The 19,108-nt window shown below is 40.1% G+C and overlaps 3 protein-coding genes across 3 annotated transcripts; 2 read left to right on the top strand and 1 right to left on the bottom strand.

Annotated features, from left to right (window-relative positions):
- Window positions 1-1,899: 1,899 nt before the first annotated feature.
- On the top strand, window positions 1,900-8,288 carry usp30 (ubiquitin specific peptidase 30). The gene is made up of 13 exons (XM_080434405.1): window positions 1,900-1,978; window positions 4,255-4,364; window positions 4,461-4,634; window positions 4,970-5,073; window positions 5,181-5,279; window positions 5,693-5,735; window positions 5,824-5,918; window positions 6,012-6,071; window positions 6,225-6,311; window positions 6,419-6,499; window positions 6,678-6,900; window positions 7,004-7,112; window positions 7,218-8,288. The coding sequence occupies exons 1-13, from the start codon at window positions 1,911-1,913 to the stop codon at window positions 7,459-7,461; spliced, it is 1,497 nt and encodes a 498-aa protein (XP_080290531.1). The 5' UTR covers window positions 1,900-1,910; the 3' UTR covers window positions 7,462-8,288.
- Window positions 8,289-8,426: 138 nt separating this feature from the next.
- LOC308089594 (DNA oxidative demethylase ALKBH2-like) lies at window positions 8,427-9,791 on the bottom strand. Its single transcript, XM_080434406.1, has 3 exons — window positions 9,345-9,791; window positions 9,071-9,269; window positions 8,427-8,853 (listed from the first exon to the last, which is right to left on the bottom strand). The coding sequence occupies exons 1-3, from the start codon at window positions 9,631-9,633 to the stop codon at window positions 8,544-8,546; spliced, it is 798 nt and encodes a 265-aa protein (XP_080290532.1). The 5' UTR covers window positions 9,634-9,791; the 3' UTR covers window positions 8,427-8,543.
- Window positions 9,792-10,342: 551 nt separating this feature from the next.
- On the top strand, window positions 10,343-18,857 carry unga (uracil DNA glycosylase a). Its single transcript, XM_080432990.1, has 7 exons — window positions 10,343-10,539; window positions 11,218-11,430; window positions 11,525-11,620; window positions 11,806-11,903; window positions 17,414-17,502; window positions 17,995-18,173; window positions 18,261-18,857. The coding sequence occupies exons 1-7, from the start codon at window positions 10,438-10,440 to the stop codon at window positions 18,399-18,401; spliced, it is 918 nt and encodes a 305-aa protein (XP_080289116.1). The 5' UTR covers window positions 10,343-10,437; the 3' UTR covers window positions 18,402-18,857.
- The last annotated feature ends 251 nt before the right edge of the window (window positions 18,858-19,108 follow it).

A 19,108-nucleotide genomic window follows, 5' to 3' on the forward strand; every position in this document is an offset into this window, starting at 1 on the left:
TTTGACTTTGTATCGTATCGAATCGTTTTGCAATGCAAATAATCGTATCGAATCGTTCTGCAATGCAAATAATCAATTATATCAAACTAAGTACTTTTAAGAAGAAAAAAAGAGAAAGAGGGGTTTATATCCAGTATCCAGGTATTTATTTTTCACACAGAATTTTTGGGTAAATAAATAGTTACTATATCGATTTTAAGTCATTGAATCGAATCGTATCGTTCTAAATTAACCTGTCCTGTATCGTTCATGTATCGTATCGACTAAATCACTGAATCGAAACATATCGTATCGTTCTAAATTAACCTGTATCGTTCATGTATCGTATCGACAACCAAGTATCGTGATACGTATCGAATCGTTGTTAAAATGTATCGTTACACCCCTAGTATGTATGTATGTATGTATGTATGTATGTATGTATGTATGTATGTATGTATGTATATGTATGTATGTATGTATGTATGTATGTATGTATGTATGTATGTATGTATGTATGTATGTATGTATGTATGTATGTATGTACGTACGTACGTACGTACGTATGTAATGTAATGTATGTATGTATGTATGTATGTAAGTGTGTGTGTGTGTGTGTGTGTGTGTGTGTGTGTGTGTGTGTGTGTGTGTGTGTGTGTGCGAGAGCGCGTGCGTGCGTGCGTGCGTGCGTGCGTGTGTGTGTGTGTGTGTGTGTGTGTGCGTGTGTGTGCGAGAGCGCGTGCGTGCGTGCGTGCGTGCGTGTGTGTGTGTGTGTGTGTGTGTGCGTGTGTGTGTGTGTAAGATAAGAAGGAGTTAAAAAAAACTGCCAATTTCTTCTAAAAGTTTGAGTAACCAATAATTGTTTACACCATTTCCCCATTTTCTCCACAATTTAGTCGTTATGCCAATTAATTCCTGTGAGAAGATAAAAGGAGTACTTTAAGGGAACAGATGGTTTGTAGGCTACATGTGAAAAGGAGGGATGAGGGGTACATTGGGAGAAGGATGCTGAAGATGTAGCTGCCAAGAGGAGAAGAGAAAGGCCAAAGAGGAGGTTTAAGGATGCGGTGAGAGTCGACATGCAGGTGGCAGGGCAGGAGTCACAGAGGAAGACGCAGAAAACAGAACCAGATGGATTTTTTTCTTTTTGCTTTAATCCCTGAGTTTGCCTGTGAGTGAGCACAGTTGTGTGCCGTGTTGTTTTTTAGATGTTTTCATTTTGATGGTTATAAATGGTAAACTCCTGTTTGAAAATGTTCAAAAACATGTATGGATGGGAGTGCTAGTGATTGACCACACACACAAGTAGCCTACTACAGGCAAAGATATGCTGAAATGCAAAAACTGTCTGATTTTGACGGCCATCTTAAATCTAAGAGTGACCTCCAAAGATTATTTGTACCAAATTACACGCTTATCACCATTTGAACGATTCTCCCAAAATATTGTTGTTCTCGCTGCACTAGCCTACTAGTACTATGTGATGTTATAGTCCTGCCTCTAAAGGGTGCTGTTGCGTAGAGTTATCGCTGCACACACAGCAGTACATCAGTGTTGCCAGGTCCGCTTATTATAAGCGACTTAGGGCTTGTTTTTCTGTAAAGTCGCTTGTTGTAAATAATGTAACTACCAATATATATACAAGATTTGTGTTTAATTTTTTTTCCAAAATTACCTATTTTTCCCCTAGATTTATTTAAGAATTATTTGTATTATTATTTTGAAAATAGCAGATCTACAAGCTCACAACGCGTCTCATCGCTACGCTACGCGTTGTGAGCTTGTAGGTCCGGAGCCTAGTCGCTTCTTTTGAGCTTGTTTTCCTAGACCTGTTTGCTTATTTCTCTCACAAAACCTGGCAACACCGGGTACATCCTTTTGAGTGGTCCGTCTGAAACGTACTATTATGGGGTTCCGTGATGAACACACACATGTTGTGGAGACACGAAAGGTCTGAAAAGCTTGTTAGAGAGTTCCTCGGCGCTCGGCCAGTACTCAGGTAAATGTCATTTCTGGCAAACAACAACCAAACGCTTTTTAGGAAATAGTTCGTACCAGCGATGGAGTAATAACTGATCACCCAAGTTACCTGGTACAGTTAACATGCGCGATCAGCTGTAGAAACAGAGGCATGGGGTTAGCCTCACGTGTTGCCATGTCGGCTTATTATAAGCGACTTTGGGCTTCTTTTCCTGTAAAGTTGCTTGTAAAAATTGGTCGTTGCGGGTTGCGTTTTTTTGGTCTTGTTTCTGAAGTGCTTATTTTAGGCGTGCTGCCACATTTTTATTATTATTTAAACCAGTGGTTCTCAAATATTTTCATGAAAATGTTTTGTGCCCAGGGAGCATGTGTTGTTGGAATGTTTCAAAATAGCAGCTCTACAAGCTCAAAACGCGTCGCTGTGAGCTGATCTGCTATTTTCAAATAGCCGATGCATATAGTGCTCATGTGGCCTAAGTTGCTTCTTTTGGGCTCGTTTTCCTAGACCTAGTTGCTTATTTCTCTCACAGAATATGGCAACACTGGTTAGCTTCATATTCTTGCTAACAACACTGTTGGCGTATCAGGGGAAAAAAAACCCAGTTTTAGGAACATATGATATTATGACAGCAGCATAACGTGGTGGTCAAGTGTAGATAGTAACCCCCAGTCGATGTCGTTGGCTAAGATCGTTAGCCTCATGATAATGGTAGCTTTTCTTCTTTTTAGCTAGCATTAGCCTGGTTTAGAACGTTGGGTAACTTGGGTACACTGTAGGACAGGGGTATTCAGGCCAGGGGTCGCCACCCCGCTAGTGTGATAGAATTCTGAGGGGAGTGGAACTTCAACCAAAAATAGCAGATCTCCAAGTACGCTTGTAGATCTGCTATTTTTGGCAAAGAGGTTTGATGTAGAGGGGGGAAAAAAGAGTAGACCAAGTACAGAGCCAATGGTCAAGTTTAGTATTGAGGCTTTAAGTGGTTATTGGTTAAATGTCTGAAAATACACATTTACATGAATAGAGAAGCCACATTAATTCATACAACATTGATGATAGTGCTGTCAAACAAGTCTAGGAAGCTATCTATGAAAAAGTTTAATCTGCAACACAATGTTATACAATATGTAGTGGGCGTGGGGGTCCCTGCTTCATCTCTCTCAGCTAAGGGGTCCTTGGGCTGAAAAACATTGAAGACAACGGCCTGCTGTAGGATATCACAGCTTGTCCTTTATGGTGTTTGCGTGTAGTAATAAATAATAATAATTCAATGGATGTTATAGTTAATTCATCTTTGCTAATAAGTTGGTGGTCCATTAATACATTAAGCTGCCAGTTTGGTCACTGCATTCAAGGTTATGGATACTTACTACTGGGGTATTTATTTGACTTCTGTTCTGGGGTATATTTTCATGTCTACTCAGCCTTTTGTGTGCATCCCAGACTGTTTTTAACTAAGTTGCTTTATTAAGTATTTAGATATTTCATATTCATTTGGTCAGACACGCCCCCCTCGATCCTTTGAATCCATTCAACTTAAAATTTCACGTTAACTAGACTAATTGAAAACGCGTCCCTGGTTCTGCTGACTGATATTGTCCTAATGCATGAGTAAACCGTCATTCTATTTGATCTCACCATAGAATATCTACCATTCTAGGGCTAGGTAGAGATATATCTATCTATAGAATAATGATATACATTGCATTTAATATATACATATTCATAAATTGCCATGTGCAATTATACCCCAAGAATTTGTATTGTGGCTGTAAATGGTATACATGCTGTTATGAAGGCTTTCACTCACCCTCAAGTCATATGGGTATTTGATAGGTTGCCAGAGTTACCCACTGAATATTGGCACTCCATATATGGAGTTATCTGACCTATCCTAGTAAATTCCATATATGGATGCTTGTGACATCAGTGAGCTGTCACAAGCATCTAGCCAAGTATATAAAGGGTTGTTATAACACAGTGCTGAGATGCAGCAGTATTCACCCCACTTTTCGACTATCTTTAAGACGCAACTTCTCAAGACTATATTCGCCTTTAACCATCAGGTACCTTGACCAGAGAGACTCAATCACCTTCCGTACGAGTCAGGATATTTGGCCTTACAACCCAGATATCTCTGCGTTACACAGGGATCATCCGATCCCTGTATAACAGGAACGCCACTGCGGCAGTATTTTATACATGCAATGTATGGAATGTCAGGCATTAGGTTGCTTATCCGGGTATTCTATATGATCATGTGTCAGATATTCTCATTACCATGCAATGCATTTCAGAACCAAGATGATCAGGAATTGGGGTGTAATTGGAGGGATCGCTGCAGCCATGGCAGCTGGAGTGTATGTCCTATGGGGCCCAGTTACAGAGCGCAAGAAACGAAAGACAGGTAATTGCTTCAACAAAAGAATACCATGTATGGATTGTGTGCATTATATTTGTCTTGGTTTTAGCACTATAGTTTTAAAATACTTATTTTCCATAGGTATGGTTCCAGGCCTGTTGAACTTGGGAAACACCTGCTTCATGAACTCTTTGCTTCAGGGTCTGGCGGCCTGTCCCTCCTTCATCAGGTGGCTTGAGAGGTTTTCAGGTACGTCTGAAGGCCAGCCAGACAAAGACAATCAGCTGTCCAGGACTCTACTCCAACTCCTCAAAGGTAATAGTGATAATAATAGCTTGAATTTATATAGCACCTTTCATGAACCCAAGGATGCTTTACATGAAAAACAATGAACAACCAACAAACAAACAACCAAACAAAACAACAAACAACTATTTGCCATAAGCCTGAAAGAATAGGTGTCTTTTCAAGGCAGCCTTAAAAGAGTCCAGTGTTGGAGCTATGGCTAATCTCCATTGGTATGTAAATGTAGTCTGTAATCGCACCACTGTTTATGTACACAGTAGTAAAATCCTCAGTGTTAATTTATACATTTTTAACTCTTACGTTAAATTAACATTCAGCATTTACAGTCTAAGTACATTTCACAGCCTTGTCCAGTACTGACCCTGGGGTGGAAGACGTGTTGGATGCAGGATGCTTACTGGATGTCCTCAGACTATACAGGTGGCAGATTAGTTCATTTGAGGAGCAGGTAGGTCAAGAATAGCGGAGAATGGAGAATCTTATTAATTATTTATAAACTGGTCCTGTGTTTTGATTCAGTTTATAAATTGTATATTTGTGTTTGCCCTTCCTTAGGATGCCCATGAACTTTTTCATGTCATTACATCCTCTTTGGAGGAGGAGCAAGATCGGCAACCCAAAGTAACTCACCTGTTTGACGTGCAGTCCCTTGAGGCAAGTTGCTTTTCAATGTTCCCATCCTTTCCTAACACTACTGTAAAATCCTCATTTGTACACGATTAGTTACAAATGGATAAATAACACTGAAGTTTTTACATTGGTCTATCTGTCCATACAGTATGCTTCCAATATGTTATTTAGTACCATTTTCTAGGAACATACACATTATATAGGGAGAGGAAAGAATGAAACATTTCCTCCAAGAAGAAAATTAAAGGTAAAGCAATTATGTCTAGTCTCTGCTAAGCCATGAGTACAGGACACAATAGAGTGCATGTGGGTCATAATATATATTTGTGCAAGTGTTTATTTGCTTCTGCTTGCTGTTCAGTTTTATGACTTCCTGTTTAACATCGCCTAACTTGTGTCTATTTTAATCTATTAATTCTCTTTTCTTTTTACAATAGAAGCCTCCTGAACAAGAGAAGACTTTACGTTGCAGAATTCAAGGTAAGGAGGCATTGAAGTAATGTTGCTAAAGAAAATAAACAGACAAAATAAAGAAACCCTTATTAATTCATTTGTATTACTCTTGTAGCCCCTCTTCATCCATTACCAAGTCCGTGGAAGTTTCAGCACCCCTTTCATGGGCGTTTAACAAGCAATAAGACCTGCAAGCACTGTGAACAACAAGTGAGTTACAGTGGTTTTAGCTGAGGAAGCAGATAATAAGTGATATTTGTCCTCTTGTTGGTAGATTGATTATGTTTGCCTGAAATCTTACAGAGTCCAGTGCGATACGACTCATTTGAGAGCCTCTCCCTGACTATTCCATTACCTCAGTGGGTAAGTAATAAGTCCTGAACACAGATGTAGAAATAAACGATTGACATTAATTATGGTGAAGCAAGGTTGTTACATATTTGTTCTAACATGAACAATGTATAAATGCTGTTCTAGTAGTTTCTGTATGATAGTGTGATGGATTTGTCTTTTTAGGGTCAGCCCGTCTCCCTAGATCAGTGTCTTCAACATTTCATCTCCCCAGAAACCATAAAAGAGGTGGAGTGTGAAAACTGCACCAAGGTACAGTTCCTGTTTTATCAGTTTGTCTGCTTGGCCTTTGTGTTTATTCAGTGAGATTGACTGCAGTCCTTTTAGTTGAGTGTTTATTTACGAGAATTATTCCTCAGCTTCAGCAAGGGTCCTTAGTGAATGGGCAGATTCTGGAAAGCCAGAGGACAACATTTATCAAACAACTTAAACTGGGAAAGGTAATTATTAATCATACATGTGTATGTAGTAGTCATTAATGAATTATCTCGGTCGTAAGGCTAACAAGTACAGTACATCCATGTTTATCTACACACCAAGCTGAGACATTCACTTTTTTCGTTATTTTAAAGATTATTTTTGCACATACAGTATGTGATGTTTGGCTCCCTCTCCCAGCTCCCCCAGTGCCTCTGTATCCACCTTCAGAGACTGACGTGGTCCAGTGAAGGAACTCCCATCAAAAGACAAGAGCATGTGCAGTTTACAGAGTTCCTGTACATGGACCGCTACAAACATCGTGCTACCATTCAGAGGATCCAGCGGATCAACTGTTCCTCCAAGCCAATAAAGTCTGAGAACACAAAGGAGGCCATAGCCACTCCTACACCCAATGGCACTGGTACAGTATGCTGAAAACTGTCTACCCAAGTACCAAGCATATTGTTCTTAACAGTTATTGTACCTTGTATTCTCTAATACATGTTCTGTTGTTTTGTTTTCAGATGTTGAGTACCATAACAACAACAAGCCATTGTCGAATGGAACCTGCTCGTCTGTCTTTCTACAGTCTCCTGGTTTGAGTCCACAGCTCAACCTTACATTTGACTACAGGTAAACAGCGCAGTGCATATACAACAATACCGTACCAATATCAATTCATGCAGAGTGCTAATGGATTTCTGTACAAGGTGTTCTGATGTCTGTTTTTCTTCCCAGCTCCCCAGAGTACCTGTTCCAGCTTATGGCCGTGCTGGTCCATCATGGGGACATGCACTCAGGACACTTTGTCACATACCGACGCAGCCCTTCCTGTCCTCGCAGCTCCACACCCTTTGACTCCCAGTGGCTTTGGGTATCGGATGCATCGGTGCGCAAAGCCAGTTTGCAGGAGGCGTTGTCTTCCAATGCTTACCTGCTCTTTTATGAGAGAGTCCGCAGCCCATCTGGGAGGTCACAATAGTAGCCAGAGGATTTGTAACCTGGACACAGATTGGGGTTCCTCCTTTTTTCCTCCAACCACCAGTCACTGGCTACATAGCCAATGGACACAAGTTGCATTGCGAATGAGATAAGTAAGCCAGTATATTGTCATACTGTAGATACAGCATTATATCTCTATTCACAGCAAGACATTAAACAACCTGAAACAACTTTACAGTTGTGAATGAACGCATGCTTCTCGTTTTGCAGAGAAGTATGGTACGAATGGAAGGCACTTGATCCCAAATACTTTGAACCTGTTCTTTTTTAGATCATGTTTAATCATTTTCTCTTTGACCCAAGTGTAACAGATTCTACCATTTCAGAAAGAAAAGTTAAATTATGAATTCTCTACATGGAGTGAGTTGATAGAAGCTATAAAGAGGTAAAATCGATTTTTCTGGAACTCTAATTTTCCTCATCATTCCCAAAGTATGGTATGTGTACATTATATTTACAATGTCTCAATTATTCTTCATAAGCTGCTGAATTTAATATTTTTTTATGTTTCAAATACATTGTTATACTGTTACTACTTGCATAGCTGCAAGTAGAGGTCATAGTGCCATCTCACCCATAATACTTTAAAACTTAAGCCATGTTTAAGATTTAATGAGATCAATATGATTTCCACTTGTGAGAGATACTGCCATTTCAACCCTTTTAACTAAAATTTCAAATTAGGATATGGCCTGACTGGTACTCCAGTTGATGTTTGTTGATCAATTTGCACTAATGTATATTTATGATGAGTTTGTATTTGTGTGTAAGTGATTGTTTTCAAATTTCAGTTATACAAAATAAAAATGAAGTAATTTGTACATCTTTATTTTTAATCAAGGCAACAACACCATTTGCAAACCTCCTATAGGCTTAGAAATTCTAACGAAATTTGCAATCACTGCATTTGACATGCATTGCATACATCTTCTCAACTTGTCACTGCTTACTCTGAAAAGAAACCTAATGCCTGCTGAGAGGTCTCTTGTAATCTCAAATCAGTGCCAGTCGCAGAAATCAACACCAGTAGTCCCAAGTGATTAAACTTTGAATGGCTGCCACTCACTTCTTCCCGTCCATGAGGATACGTCTAAAGGTCAGGTTGATGCGTGGCATAAGAACCTTTTTACGTGCAGGTAAGCTGTGGTACCAGTGTGTGTTGGTTGGTGGATTCATGAGGAGCAGGCTTCCATGAGCAAGCTCCAGCTTCACTGGTTCAATATTACGAGAATTTGGTTTTCCCCGTGCCTCCCTGTGTCTGAAGATAAAGTCCCGTGCTGCCCCTAGAGAGACTGAGGCGATGGGGCAGACGGGATCCAACTCCCGTTCATCATCACGGTGTTCCCCCATGTGATCCTGCCCATCTTTATACCTGACAAAGAGCAGATCAGGTTAACCACTTGAGCCCTATTTTAAAAATAGTGCAAATATCATATCTATCTACAAGCTTGTAGATATATTTAAAACATGGTTTGAAAATGCCTCCTACACATATGATAGGGATGCCAGATTTTATAGTGTAGTGGTTAAAGAGACTCTGATATCAACGCTGTACCCTATTGAAACTTGTGGATTAAATCATTCCTCACCTGTTAACCAAAACAAAGTTGAATGTATGTCCTGTTGTTTTGGAAACGGCATCCAGAATATATTCCAAGGTAGGAGTCCATCTACGGGCTGAATGTTTCACCCTAGAATAAGTGTAAGTTATTCCTTCATCCCCATATGTTGCCTGTTTCCTGGGAATATCGTAGACCTTTCCAAACACTTGTACCTTTGCCTCATCACCTGAAACAAAACAACGTTTTTTTTTCTGTCAAAAATGTTTTCATGATGTGGGATGTGTTGATATAGTAGGCCTACCTGTTAAGTACACCACTTCCTCCTCCAGTTTCTTAAATAGGTCGTCTGCTTCCTCCTTAGGGAAGAGTAAAGCATAATCACAGTCCAGTCCTTCTGCTTCTACTTTATGCCAGGGAACAGGATGAGAGAACTCTGCACAGTCTGCATCTTCATCTGCTTCTTCCTCCTTTATTATTCCCCCATCATCATTGCCTGGATCTAGTTTCACCTTCTTGCTGGCTCTCAGGGCATATTCAGCAGCCCCATTATTAGAAGAACGCTTTTGTCCTCGAATTACAAACCTATCCATCACGAACTATGCTATAATAAATATATAATTAGAAGACATATACGAATGTGGAACGTAATACCGTGCTGCTGGGACCAGTTGCACCTGCAAGTAAATGGCCCCTGTTTTCATTGCTCGGGTTATAGGTCACCATCAGCCACAATCAGCTATCAAGCAGCCACCAGTCTTCCTGAACCAGTGTTGCCAGATTTCCTTGAGAGAAATGAGCAACCAGGTCTATGAAAACAAGCCCAAAAGAAGCGACTAAGCAACGGCTATTTGAAAATAGCTCTGCTAATTAAAAAAAAAAGAACAGGAAAAAAATCTTGAAAAATAACATTTTTGAAACATTTGAACAACACAAATCTTGTATGGGGGGTCCCTGGCATAAAATATTTTCAGACGGGGGTCCTTTGACAAATGCATATTAATTTGGGGGTCAAATTTGATCATGAAAATGTTTGAGAACTACTGGTTTAAACAAGTTAAAACAACATTAGGAAACAAGCCCAAATAACCAACTACACTTTAGAAACAAGACCAAAAAACCGCAACCACCAATATTTTACAAGCAACTTCACAGAAAAACAAGCCCAAAGTCGCTTATAACAAGCGGACATGGCAACACTGTCCTGAACACTACTCCAACTCATTTCCATACGCGTTGACGTCATGTTGTTTTGGCGCGGATCATATACACACACACACACAGTTTGGTGCATGCCCGGGTCAGAACACAACCTCCTGCCTGGTTTTCTCAGGAATAGTGGCTAGAAACTAAGTAGTTAACCATAGCTTGTTGGAATTATAGTAAAACTTAACAACATGATTGGACAGAAAACTATTAATTCATTCTTTTCACCGGTCTCGAAAAAGAGAGTTTCAAAGGACCTGGATGAAAACGAAGGGGATACTAAAGACGACCAGGTCAGCATGTATTAAACTGACGTCAACTAGTAGATCGCTTGTACAGTTTTGTGGTATTATTTTTACTTTACTGGAGTATTTCCAATTTTCAGTACTTTTACTTCACTCCACTCTCAGTGGCTATTGTACTTTTACTCAACTTCAATAATTTTATAACTTTAGCTACTATTAAAGCTACTTTGTAGATTTGTATTATTACAAAACATAACCACTTGAGCCCTATATACATTTCGGTTTTTTTTTTTACTTGTGAAATGAGTACTTTTACTTTGGATACTTAAAGTACATTTTGATGCCAATACTTTTGTACCTTTACTCAAGTGAATTTTGAATTCCAGACTTATACAGTATACTTAAGAGTATTTATACATTGCAGTATTGTTACTTTTACTTAAGTTAAAATGTGTACTTTTTCCACCTCTGGCAGCTAGTTGCATGCATTAGATAACATACTTAGATTATTTCATTTGAATGTTGTTGTTGGAGGAATTAGTTGTGATGCGGCGTAAAGCAGGATGTGTTCGCGTTCACAAGCTGCGGCATGTCGTGCACTCTCTGTCTGCAGTACATTCACGTTACACCACGGAAATGTTTGTGCAGCGCGGATCTCGAAAACTAAAAACTTTATTACCGGCTGCAAACGCCTTGCCAACTGTTTATTTTGCTCAATATACTAAGGTTGGACGAAAGAAGTTGAAGTCCTCAACTACTGAGCCTGGGTCAACCGCCGCCTCCTCCTCTTCTCTGACCCAAGAACAACTGGACAAAATCGCCCAAAACAAAAGGGCAGCTCTTGACAGACTCGCTGCCAGTCGAACAACACCTGAAGGATTTGGGAAAAGCTGGTCAAAGGCACTGTCCACAGAGTTTGACAAGCCCTATTTTAAACAAGTGAGAGAGACCAGCAGCACATCACCACATTTTGTACAAAGTGTTTTGTTTACTTGTATTTTTTAGTTTCCATTTATTTCTGTCCCTGTCACAGTTGATGTCATTTGTTTCTGAAGAAAGGAAACGCCACACCATCTATCCACCTGCCCAGCATGTGTTTACATGGACACAGATGTGTGACATCCAAGATGTAAGTTTAATAGTTCTGTCATTGTTATTTATGTAAACTGAAAAGACAAATCCACATGTGGGAAGCTTTTTTCCAAAACAAAATATCTCCCCAAAAATATGTTGCATGCTTCAAAAGAGTAATCAGCAGCAGTATCAGATGTGTGATTATTGAAAGTTGGCATATGCTTGCCTTTAAATATTCAGGTCAAAGTAGTGATTCTTGGCCAAGATCCGTATCATGGCCCCAACCAAGCCCATGGTTTATGCTTCAGTGTGCAACAACCAGTTCGACCTCCACCCAGGTAAGAGAGAAATACCATTTCTGTAAATAAACACACCATGTCCAAGTGCTTCCACATCTAAAGCCCAGTCCTCAGCACACCAATGATTCAGCCAGTCCAAAACACTGCACTTAACCACCTCAGTGGTAAATTGTTGTTCAGTCACTTTAAGCTGTGTATACATGTATTAACCTCTATTCATAGAAAATTAGGTGCAATGTACTTCAATTCATGATTATACCATGAAAACTGGATTCTTGAATTATTAAATAATGAAAAAGAAAGACTAGGAAATAGGAATGCACTCCAAATTGCCTTTTTTATTTGCCACCCAGCATTTCAGGCAAGACCACCTTCATCAGCTTGTGTAAGCTTCAATAAGTAAACATGCACAATGGTGTATCCCAGCAAGGGGGGCCACAATGATGCAAGTTATAAGCATGAAGCTATTTATGTGGGGGGAATGCGTACTTCCTTGGCCTACCAGCAACGTGCACAAGAACATTGGCACAGATCAGTCCAGATATTTGGAAATTAGTCCAGGATAAACAGACACAGACAGACAGACCCATTTGTCGACAGCTCATATCCTACAGAGCCAACTGTAAAAAATTGTTAATAACTTTTTAGACCATCAAAAGATGGTCAGGTATACTGGGGTACCAGCTAGAGATATACATACGTAGACGATCATTAGAGTCCACTAGACAGTCTGAGACAAAGAGGTGGCGATAGAGACAGAACCTTTCTTCAGAGGGAGGCATATTGGATAGATTAAATTTACTTTTTTCTTGTTCAGTGAATGCAATTTGAGTTGTTTTCTTTAAAAATTAAAGTTAAATATTTCAAAGTCTACTGTCTGTGGCCTGCCGGCAGTAGATCAGCTAATACATTTGGTGTAGCGGGGGAAAGGGAAGGGACCCAAGTATAGACCCCTGCTGGACCCTGGTCAAGTATATAGGGTTAAAATAATGAATAGCCATAACCTCAGCTTGAGTGAAATACATTACATGGGCCTTGAAATGGTGAATATGCCACAGAGAGGGGGTAATGTGGACATAACCCTTTTACAGAAGGAGACTCCCTTGATACCCTCATTCCCAATGGGTTGGAGATTTCATTTGCTTATTGTCTCCGCCAGGCCGAAAGGCATGGCGAGAGAGTATGTTTTGCCCCCTGTCCGTCCGTCCGTCCGTGTGTGTGTGTCCGTCCTGTCTGTGTGTTAGCAGCTAATCTCCGGCACCGTTGGCCTGGTCGCTGAAAAACTGTGCACACCCACTCCCTGGATGCCAATTCAGAACCTCTGCCCCACATTTTTCACATGGGCCTGTTATAGCGCCACCTGGAGGCCGATGTGTGCAAAACCCATTTTTTCCCATTACTCCTACAGCTTTTAATTAAACGTCATGCAAATCGGTACACAGTATCTCTATAGTTATGTGATCAACCCGGATCTGTTCAATTTCCCATATTCTATCCTCATTGGCTAAGGTTGGCTTCCAAAGTTTGCAGGATTAGTGAGTTTTGAACAAACTGCCTCAAATCATGAACGCAGCTTGCCATTTCCATAAAATTGCACACGCACATTCCCACTAGGCCGAGGAAGAAATGCCACTTGAAAATTTTCAAATCAGCCTCATGGTGGCTCTATTACTGGCCGATTTGCATTTTCAACTATAACTGCACCGATCTGCGTGAAACTTTGCACGCACACTCCCTAGAGGCCAAGGAAAAACATCTGCACTGCATTTTTCACATCTGTTTTTTACAGCGCCACCAGGAGGCCGACTTATGTAAAATACATTTTTGGAGATTATTCCTTCAGATTCTGTCCAAACAACACGCAAATTGGTACACTGCATCTCCATAGTCATGTGATTCTGATGGATCTGTCCGATATTTCATATTCCATCCTATTTGGCTTACAGTGGCTTCCAAAGTTTGCAGGATTGGTCTGTTTTGAACAAAATGCCTCAAAACATGAACGCAGTGTGCAATTTCCGTGAAATTTTGCATGCAGATTCCCACTAGGCCGAGGAAGAAATGCCCCCCTTTTCACATTCACATTGGCCTGTTATAGTGCCACCAGCAGGTCTAATTTAGCAAAACACATTTTTGGACAAAATGCCTCAAATCATGAACGCAGTGTCCGATTGAAAGGCCTAAAGCTGGCTCCAGACCAATCCAAATCGGCCCGATTTTGGGCCGAATTGGCTTCGGGAAGCGTCGGCCAGTCGGTTAGGGGTCCGTCGGGGGGTCCGTCGGGACCTTTTCGGCCGACCCAGAGCCGACCGAACATGTTCAGCTTTTTAGCCGACTGGTAGCGCAGTGGCAGTGACAACAGAGGGCTGTCGGTGTTGCCAGATTATGTGAGAGAAACAAGCGACCATGTCTAAGAAAACCTACATTCACTGTTTCTCGTGAGGGAGAGGGGGAGAGAAAGAGGGGGGAGAAAGAGAGAGAGAGAGAGAGAGAGAGAGAGAGAGGGAAAGAGAGAGGAAGGGAGAGAGGGGAGAGAAAGAGAAAGAGAGGGGAGGAAGACAGAGAGAAAGAGGGTGGGAGAAAGTGGGTGAGAGAGAGGGAGATACCAGGAGCGAGGGAGAGAGAGGAACGGAGAAAGCGGGAGGGAGAAAGAAAGGGAGAGAGACGGAGAGAGAAACGGAGGGAGGGAGAAAGAGGGAGGTAAAAAGCGGCAGAGAGAGAAGGAAAGAGAGAGGGAGAGACAGAGGGAGAGAAAAAAGGGAGAGTGAAAGATTGAGAGAGAAAGAGCGAGCGAGAGATTGAGGAGACGGAAAGAGGGAGAGAGAGAACGAGCAATTAAGTGAATTGCTTTCACCTGCTGCTGCTGCTGCTGTGTGGAGTGTGCTACAGGGCATATCTCCGCCAAGCCAGGGTGACCTACCCAGGCTCATGAAATTCATATTCAGGCATAGTAGCCAATTAGAATGAAATCTGCAAAAACGGACTCATATGCTGATACAGAACCATATATTGGCTATATATTATGGCTGTCGGGTGGAAATCTTGTATGTTCCTTTTTTATTATTATTTAAAAACCATTTAAAATCGTGAAAATAGCCAATCTACAAGCTGTAATTATTAATAATTAAGAAATACTATATTTTAAAGAGTGAAAAATCAACTAAAGTCATTATTAGTGCAAGTTCATTCACATTTAATTTGAATGAAAATAACTTGTGGGTAAAATAAATTCTGTGAATCTATTGTGATTAATGTGACCCCTACTTCAGTCAGTGAAGTCCAGGGCTGAATGTGACATATTGAGACCTATATAACTAAATATTGGTCATTTGCCAACACATTATTTTGTGAAATAAATGGGTAATATTTCACAGATAGTTATACTATTCTTATAATATATTAAAATACAGTCATCCTTAACCTTCAAGTTAAATGCATTATTTCCGTGGACTTAAAAATCATTTTTGGACTTAAAAATCTTTATTCTTTTTTTGGATGGCCTTCCTGCCCTGGCAGGAAGGCCGGGCAGGGCCTTTGTGCCCTCCAAAAAATTACAACACCAAAGGCCAAGTGGCCTTGCCCCTAAAATGACGAAATTCCAGGCTTGAATGCAATAGATGTACTCTGAGTCTGTTACAAGTAAAAGTCCGGAATTCAACATTTACTTGAGTAAAAGTACTAAAGTATTGGTATAAAAATGTACTTAAAGTACCAAAAGTACAAAAATGTTTGAAAATAGCAGATCTACAAGCTCAGAACGCGTGCATCGCAACACGTTGTGAGCTTGTAGATCTGCTATTTTCAAATAGCTTATAGGTATAAAATAGGGCTAAAGTGGTTAATGTATGTTTCATAATGATTTATATCTGCAAAGTAACTAGTAACTAAACATTTCAAATAATTGTTGTGGAGTACAAGTATAGACAATTGGAAATACTCCAGTAAAGTAAAAGTACCTCAAAATTGTACTTAAGTACAGTACTTGAGTAAACGTACTAGTTACTTTACACCACTGCACGTCAGTGAAGAAAAAACGCTGGGAACATCCCTAAGTGGCTTTGCAGGGAAACAAGCCCAAAGTCGCTTATAATAAGCAGACCTGGCAATGCTGGCAGGCTAAAAGTCAAATTAGCACATGAATGGCCAGTCGGCTGACAGACTTAAATGGCAACTTTTGCCAACCGAATACCAGTCTGTTGCAGTCTGGAGTAGTCTGCAATAGTCTGGACGAGTCTGTTTGGTGCGGAGTTGCCTTAAGAAGAAATGCCACCCCTTTCACATTGGCCTATTATAGCGCCACCAGGAGGCCACAACAACCTACCTGACCTGGCGGAGACCTCTAGTTTCTTATGAAGTGTTTTAGTATTTAGTGTTTTATTAACCTACTGTACATCATGTGATTGTGGCTCCCCCTGCTGGGATAGATCTGTTACTTGTGCCAGTTGTGGACAACTATAATTTACCTCACTTGTGTCTATTGATTGTAAAATTGTCAGTACACACGCTGACACTTCTTTCTGGCAATTAAAAAGTAAATTGGAGTGCAGTATTTCCTTTTCAGTATCCACTATTCAGAAAGACAGGGTCCACACTAAAAATGTTGTTAATCCATAGACCTATTGTATATGTCTTTTTACCTTTCAATCCGGAACAGCATCTGAGTCACATAAGTTGTTGCTATATTTTTTTTCCCCCAGAAAACTTAGGTTAGGATTTAGAGTAGGTGTTTTTAGAATTGGCCCCTTAATGGGGTTAACCACATTATTCATTCTGCATGGAAGAGTAAATAAATGGTACCAAATGTAACCAGCTAATGAGGGAACAGATTCAGTAGAGACTACAGTGTGGGGTTGGAATGCAGTTTACTTTTCAAAAACTGCCATTTTCTTTTGATTGAGTGGAGTCAGGGAGACTACTTGTCCTGTAATGTAACTACTCCATTCAGTGTCATGTTCAAAGTCTGTGTATTGGCAGTACAGACTTTAGTTTGATCGTGGAAGTTGAGACAAAGAACACAATTAATACATAATTCTGTTTCTTTGCACTTGCTGTCAAGTGTAATTTTATAATTTAGAGTAGACTAGGTAGGTAGCTGTGTGCATTATATTTGGAAGGGTTCTATTTAAAGCGGCACTGTGTAACTAACTAACCCTTTTTTTAATTAATACATTTTTATTTTGTCCAATCTGTATGTTAATACAAAAACACAAAACGTATACAATTTGGGGTGGTTGTATTTTGTCTCCCTGCTCTTCTATTGAGACATTTAGATCGTGTCAACGGTCATGTCTCACCTAGACACAGGATCTGACACAAATCTTTACCTGATGGTTAAGATTCAATTTATCCCCTGAGCAATCAGCTCAATGGTAAAACATTTCAGCTCTTGTGCAGGAAACCCGGTTCAAATCTGGGTAATGGATAAATGTTATATTTCCCAATGAAAATAATGCTAGAATCATTTGGCAATTCATTACCAATGTTTTGATTTATTTGATTTTACGGCATGTCTTACTATATTGGATGCTAAATAATATAATTTTGTGCAGTTTGGTGAACATGTACAAAGAACTGGCCTCTGACATCGAAGGATTTGAGCACCCGGGACATGGAGATCTCACTGGATGGGCTAAACAAGGTACCGCCTGAAAAGCGTCATGTTGAAGGTCTGTTTTGAATGCCCAGAGAGGTGTGGCGTGTCCAGACTTTTCTGACTGGGGTGGCCCTATTGGGGCGTGCACCTCCACACAAGCGCACGTATGCGTGTGCACACACGTGACGGAATAGCATTAATTATCATTTTTGTCTTCACTAGGCTACTACCCATAATCTACTTCAATATTAACATTAGTGTTTTGTGTTAAAAAAAAGTGTCACCAAGTGCACATGGTTATAAACACAATTGGCTCTTGCTTGCAAAATTGAAATTTGTATTGCGCTACAAACGTGCATATCTCAATTGAGGCTTTATGCTACGTGAGGAGGAACTATAGGTTGATGTTGTTTGTAGCCAATTATGTTCACCTGCTTTTTATGCAGTTATGCTTATGTAGCAGTAATACAAAGTTTAACTATTTGCAAGCAAGGAGCTTCTTATCTAGTTTATTTTTGTCCCTCTATGTTTTGTTAGGTGTGTTGTTGCTCAATGCTGTGTTGACTGTTCGAGCCAGCCAGGCCAACTCCCACAAAGAGAAAGGCTGGGAAACCTTCACTGATGCTGTGGTGCAGTGGCTCAGCACCAATCAGGAGGGTCTTGTCTTCATGCTGTGGGGATCATATGCTCATAAGAAAGGAGCTGCTATCAATCGAGTAGGTGTAAGATATATACAGTAATCTTGTGTTTTGTGTGGATGTGTAGTTGATGCTGATGACTTCATATATTCATGTCTTGTGTAGAAACGTCACCACGTCCTGCAAGCAGTACATCCATCGCCTTTGTCTGTTCATCGTGGATTCTTCGGATGCAAGCATTTCTCGAAGGCAAATGAGCTGCTGAAGAAATCTGAAAAGGAACCTATAAACTGGAATGCACTCTAGAATGTCATACAGTACATGTCTGTTTGCTGAGACAACAGTGACCAGATACAAAACCAATACATAAGCTTTTCATTTCATTCCTGTTTGACATATTCTCCTAAAAGTGTTTGTTTTTTCCAGATTTTGTGCACTACACTGATTTTATTTATCTTTTGTGAAGCTCTTTTCTTTCGGTTTTGATGCCACCTTTAGAGTATCTCTCTACAATGTTCCATTGAGTTTTATATTGTGGAGATAAAATACAAGAATTTAAGTTCCAGTGTGTGGTGTTCTCTTGTTTGTGTATTGAAAATGTTTTTGTACTTCCTACTTTTTTAAACATAAAGAAGTGAATCCCTTTTTCTTGGTTTGTTTTCCCCCCCAGTGCAATGCACAACATGCTTAGCTATCAGAATCTACGAGCTACTTTATTGAAAAGCAAGAGTTTTTTTTAAATAAAACAATTTAGCCCGCCTGCATTTGGGTCCATAATTGATCCATTTATGTCCATCCATATGTGTTAGATCTTCCTGGGCCAAAAAGATATTTTGATACCAGTGGTGGAAAGTAACTAAGTACATTTACTCAAGTACTGTACTTAAGTACAATTGTGAGGTATTTTTTACTTTACTGGAGTATGTATGTCCAAATTTTAATTATTTTACTTACTTTTACTGTACTCCAGTGCACTATCTCGGAGGCAAATATTAAACTTTTACTTCACTATA

Source organism: Gymnoscopelus braueri, assembly GCF_963280865.1.
Source record: "Gymnoscopelus braueri genome assembly, chromosome: 7".
Lineage (NCBI taxonomy): Eukaryota > Metazoa > Chordata > Actinopteri > Myctophiformes > Myctophidae > Gymnoscopelus > Gymnoscopelus braueri.

Excerpts from the sequence above, each read along its gene's own strand:
- usp30 (XM_080434405.1), top strand. The coding sequence starts at position 1,911 with ATGTTGTGGAGACACGAAAGGTCTGAAAAGCTTGTTAGAGAGTTCCTC. Across the intron at positions 4,635-4,969 it reads TCTACTCCAACTCCTCAAAG|CCTTGTCCAGTACTGACCCT; the intron begins GTAATAGTGATA and ends TACATTTCACAG. Across the intron at positions 6,312-6,418 it reads AGTGTGAAAACTGCACCAAG|CTTCAGCAAGGGTCCTTAGT; the intron begins GTACAGTTCCTG and ends ATTATTCCTCAG.
- LOC308089594 (XM_080434406.1), bottom strand. The coding sequence starts at position 9,633 with ATGGATAGGTTTGTAATTCGAGGACAAAAGCGTTCTTCTAATAATGGG. Across the intron at positions 9,270-9,344 it reads GGAAGTGGTGTACTTAACAG|GTGATGAGGCAAAGGTACAA; the intron begins GTAGGCCTACTA and ends GTTTTGTTTCAG. Across the intron at positions 8,854-9,070 it reads AACTTTGTTTTGGTTAACAG|GTATAAAGATGGGCAGGATC; the intron begins GTGAGGAATGAT and ends GCTCTTTGTCAG.
- unga (XM_080432990.1), top strand. The coding sequence starts at position 10,438 with ATGATTGGACAGAAAACTATTAATTCATTCTTTTCACCGGTCTCGAAA. Across the intron at positions 11,431-11,524 it reads ACAAGCCCTATTTTAAACAA|TTGATGTCATTTGTTTCTGA; the intron begins GTGAGAGAGACC and ends TCCCTGTCACAG. Across the intron at positions 17,503-17,994 it reads CACTGGATGGGCTAAACAAG|GTGTGTTGTTGCTCAATGCT; the intron begins GTACCGCCTGAA and ends ATGTTTTGTTAG.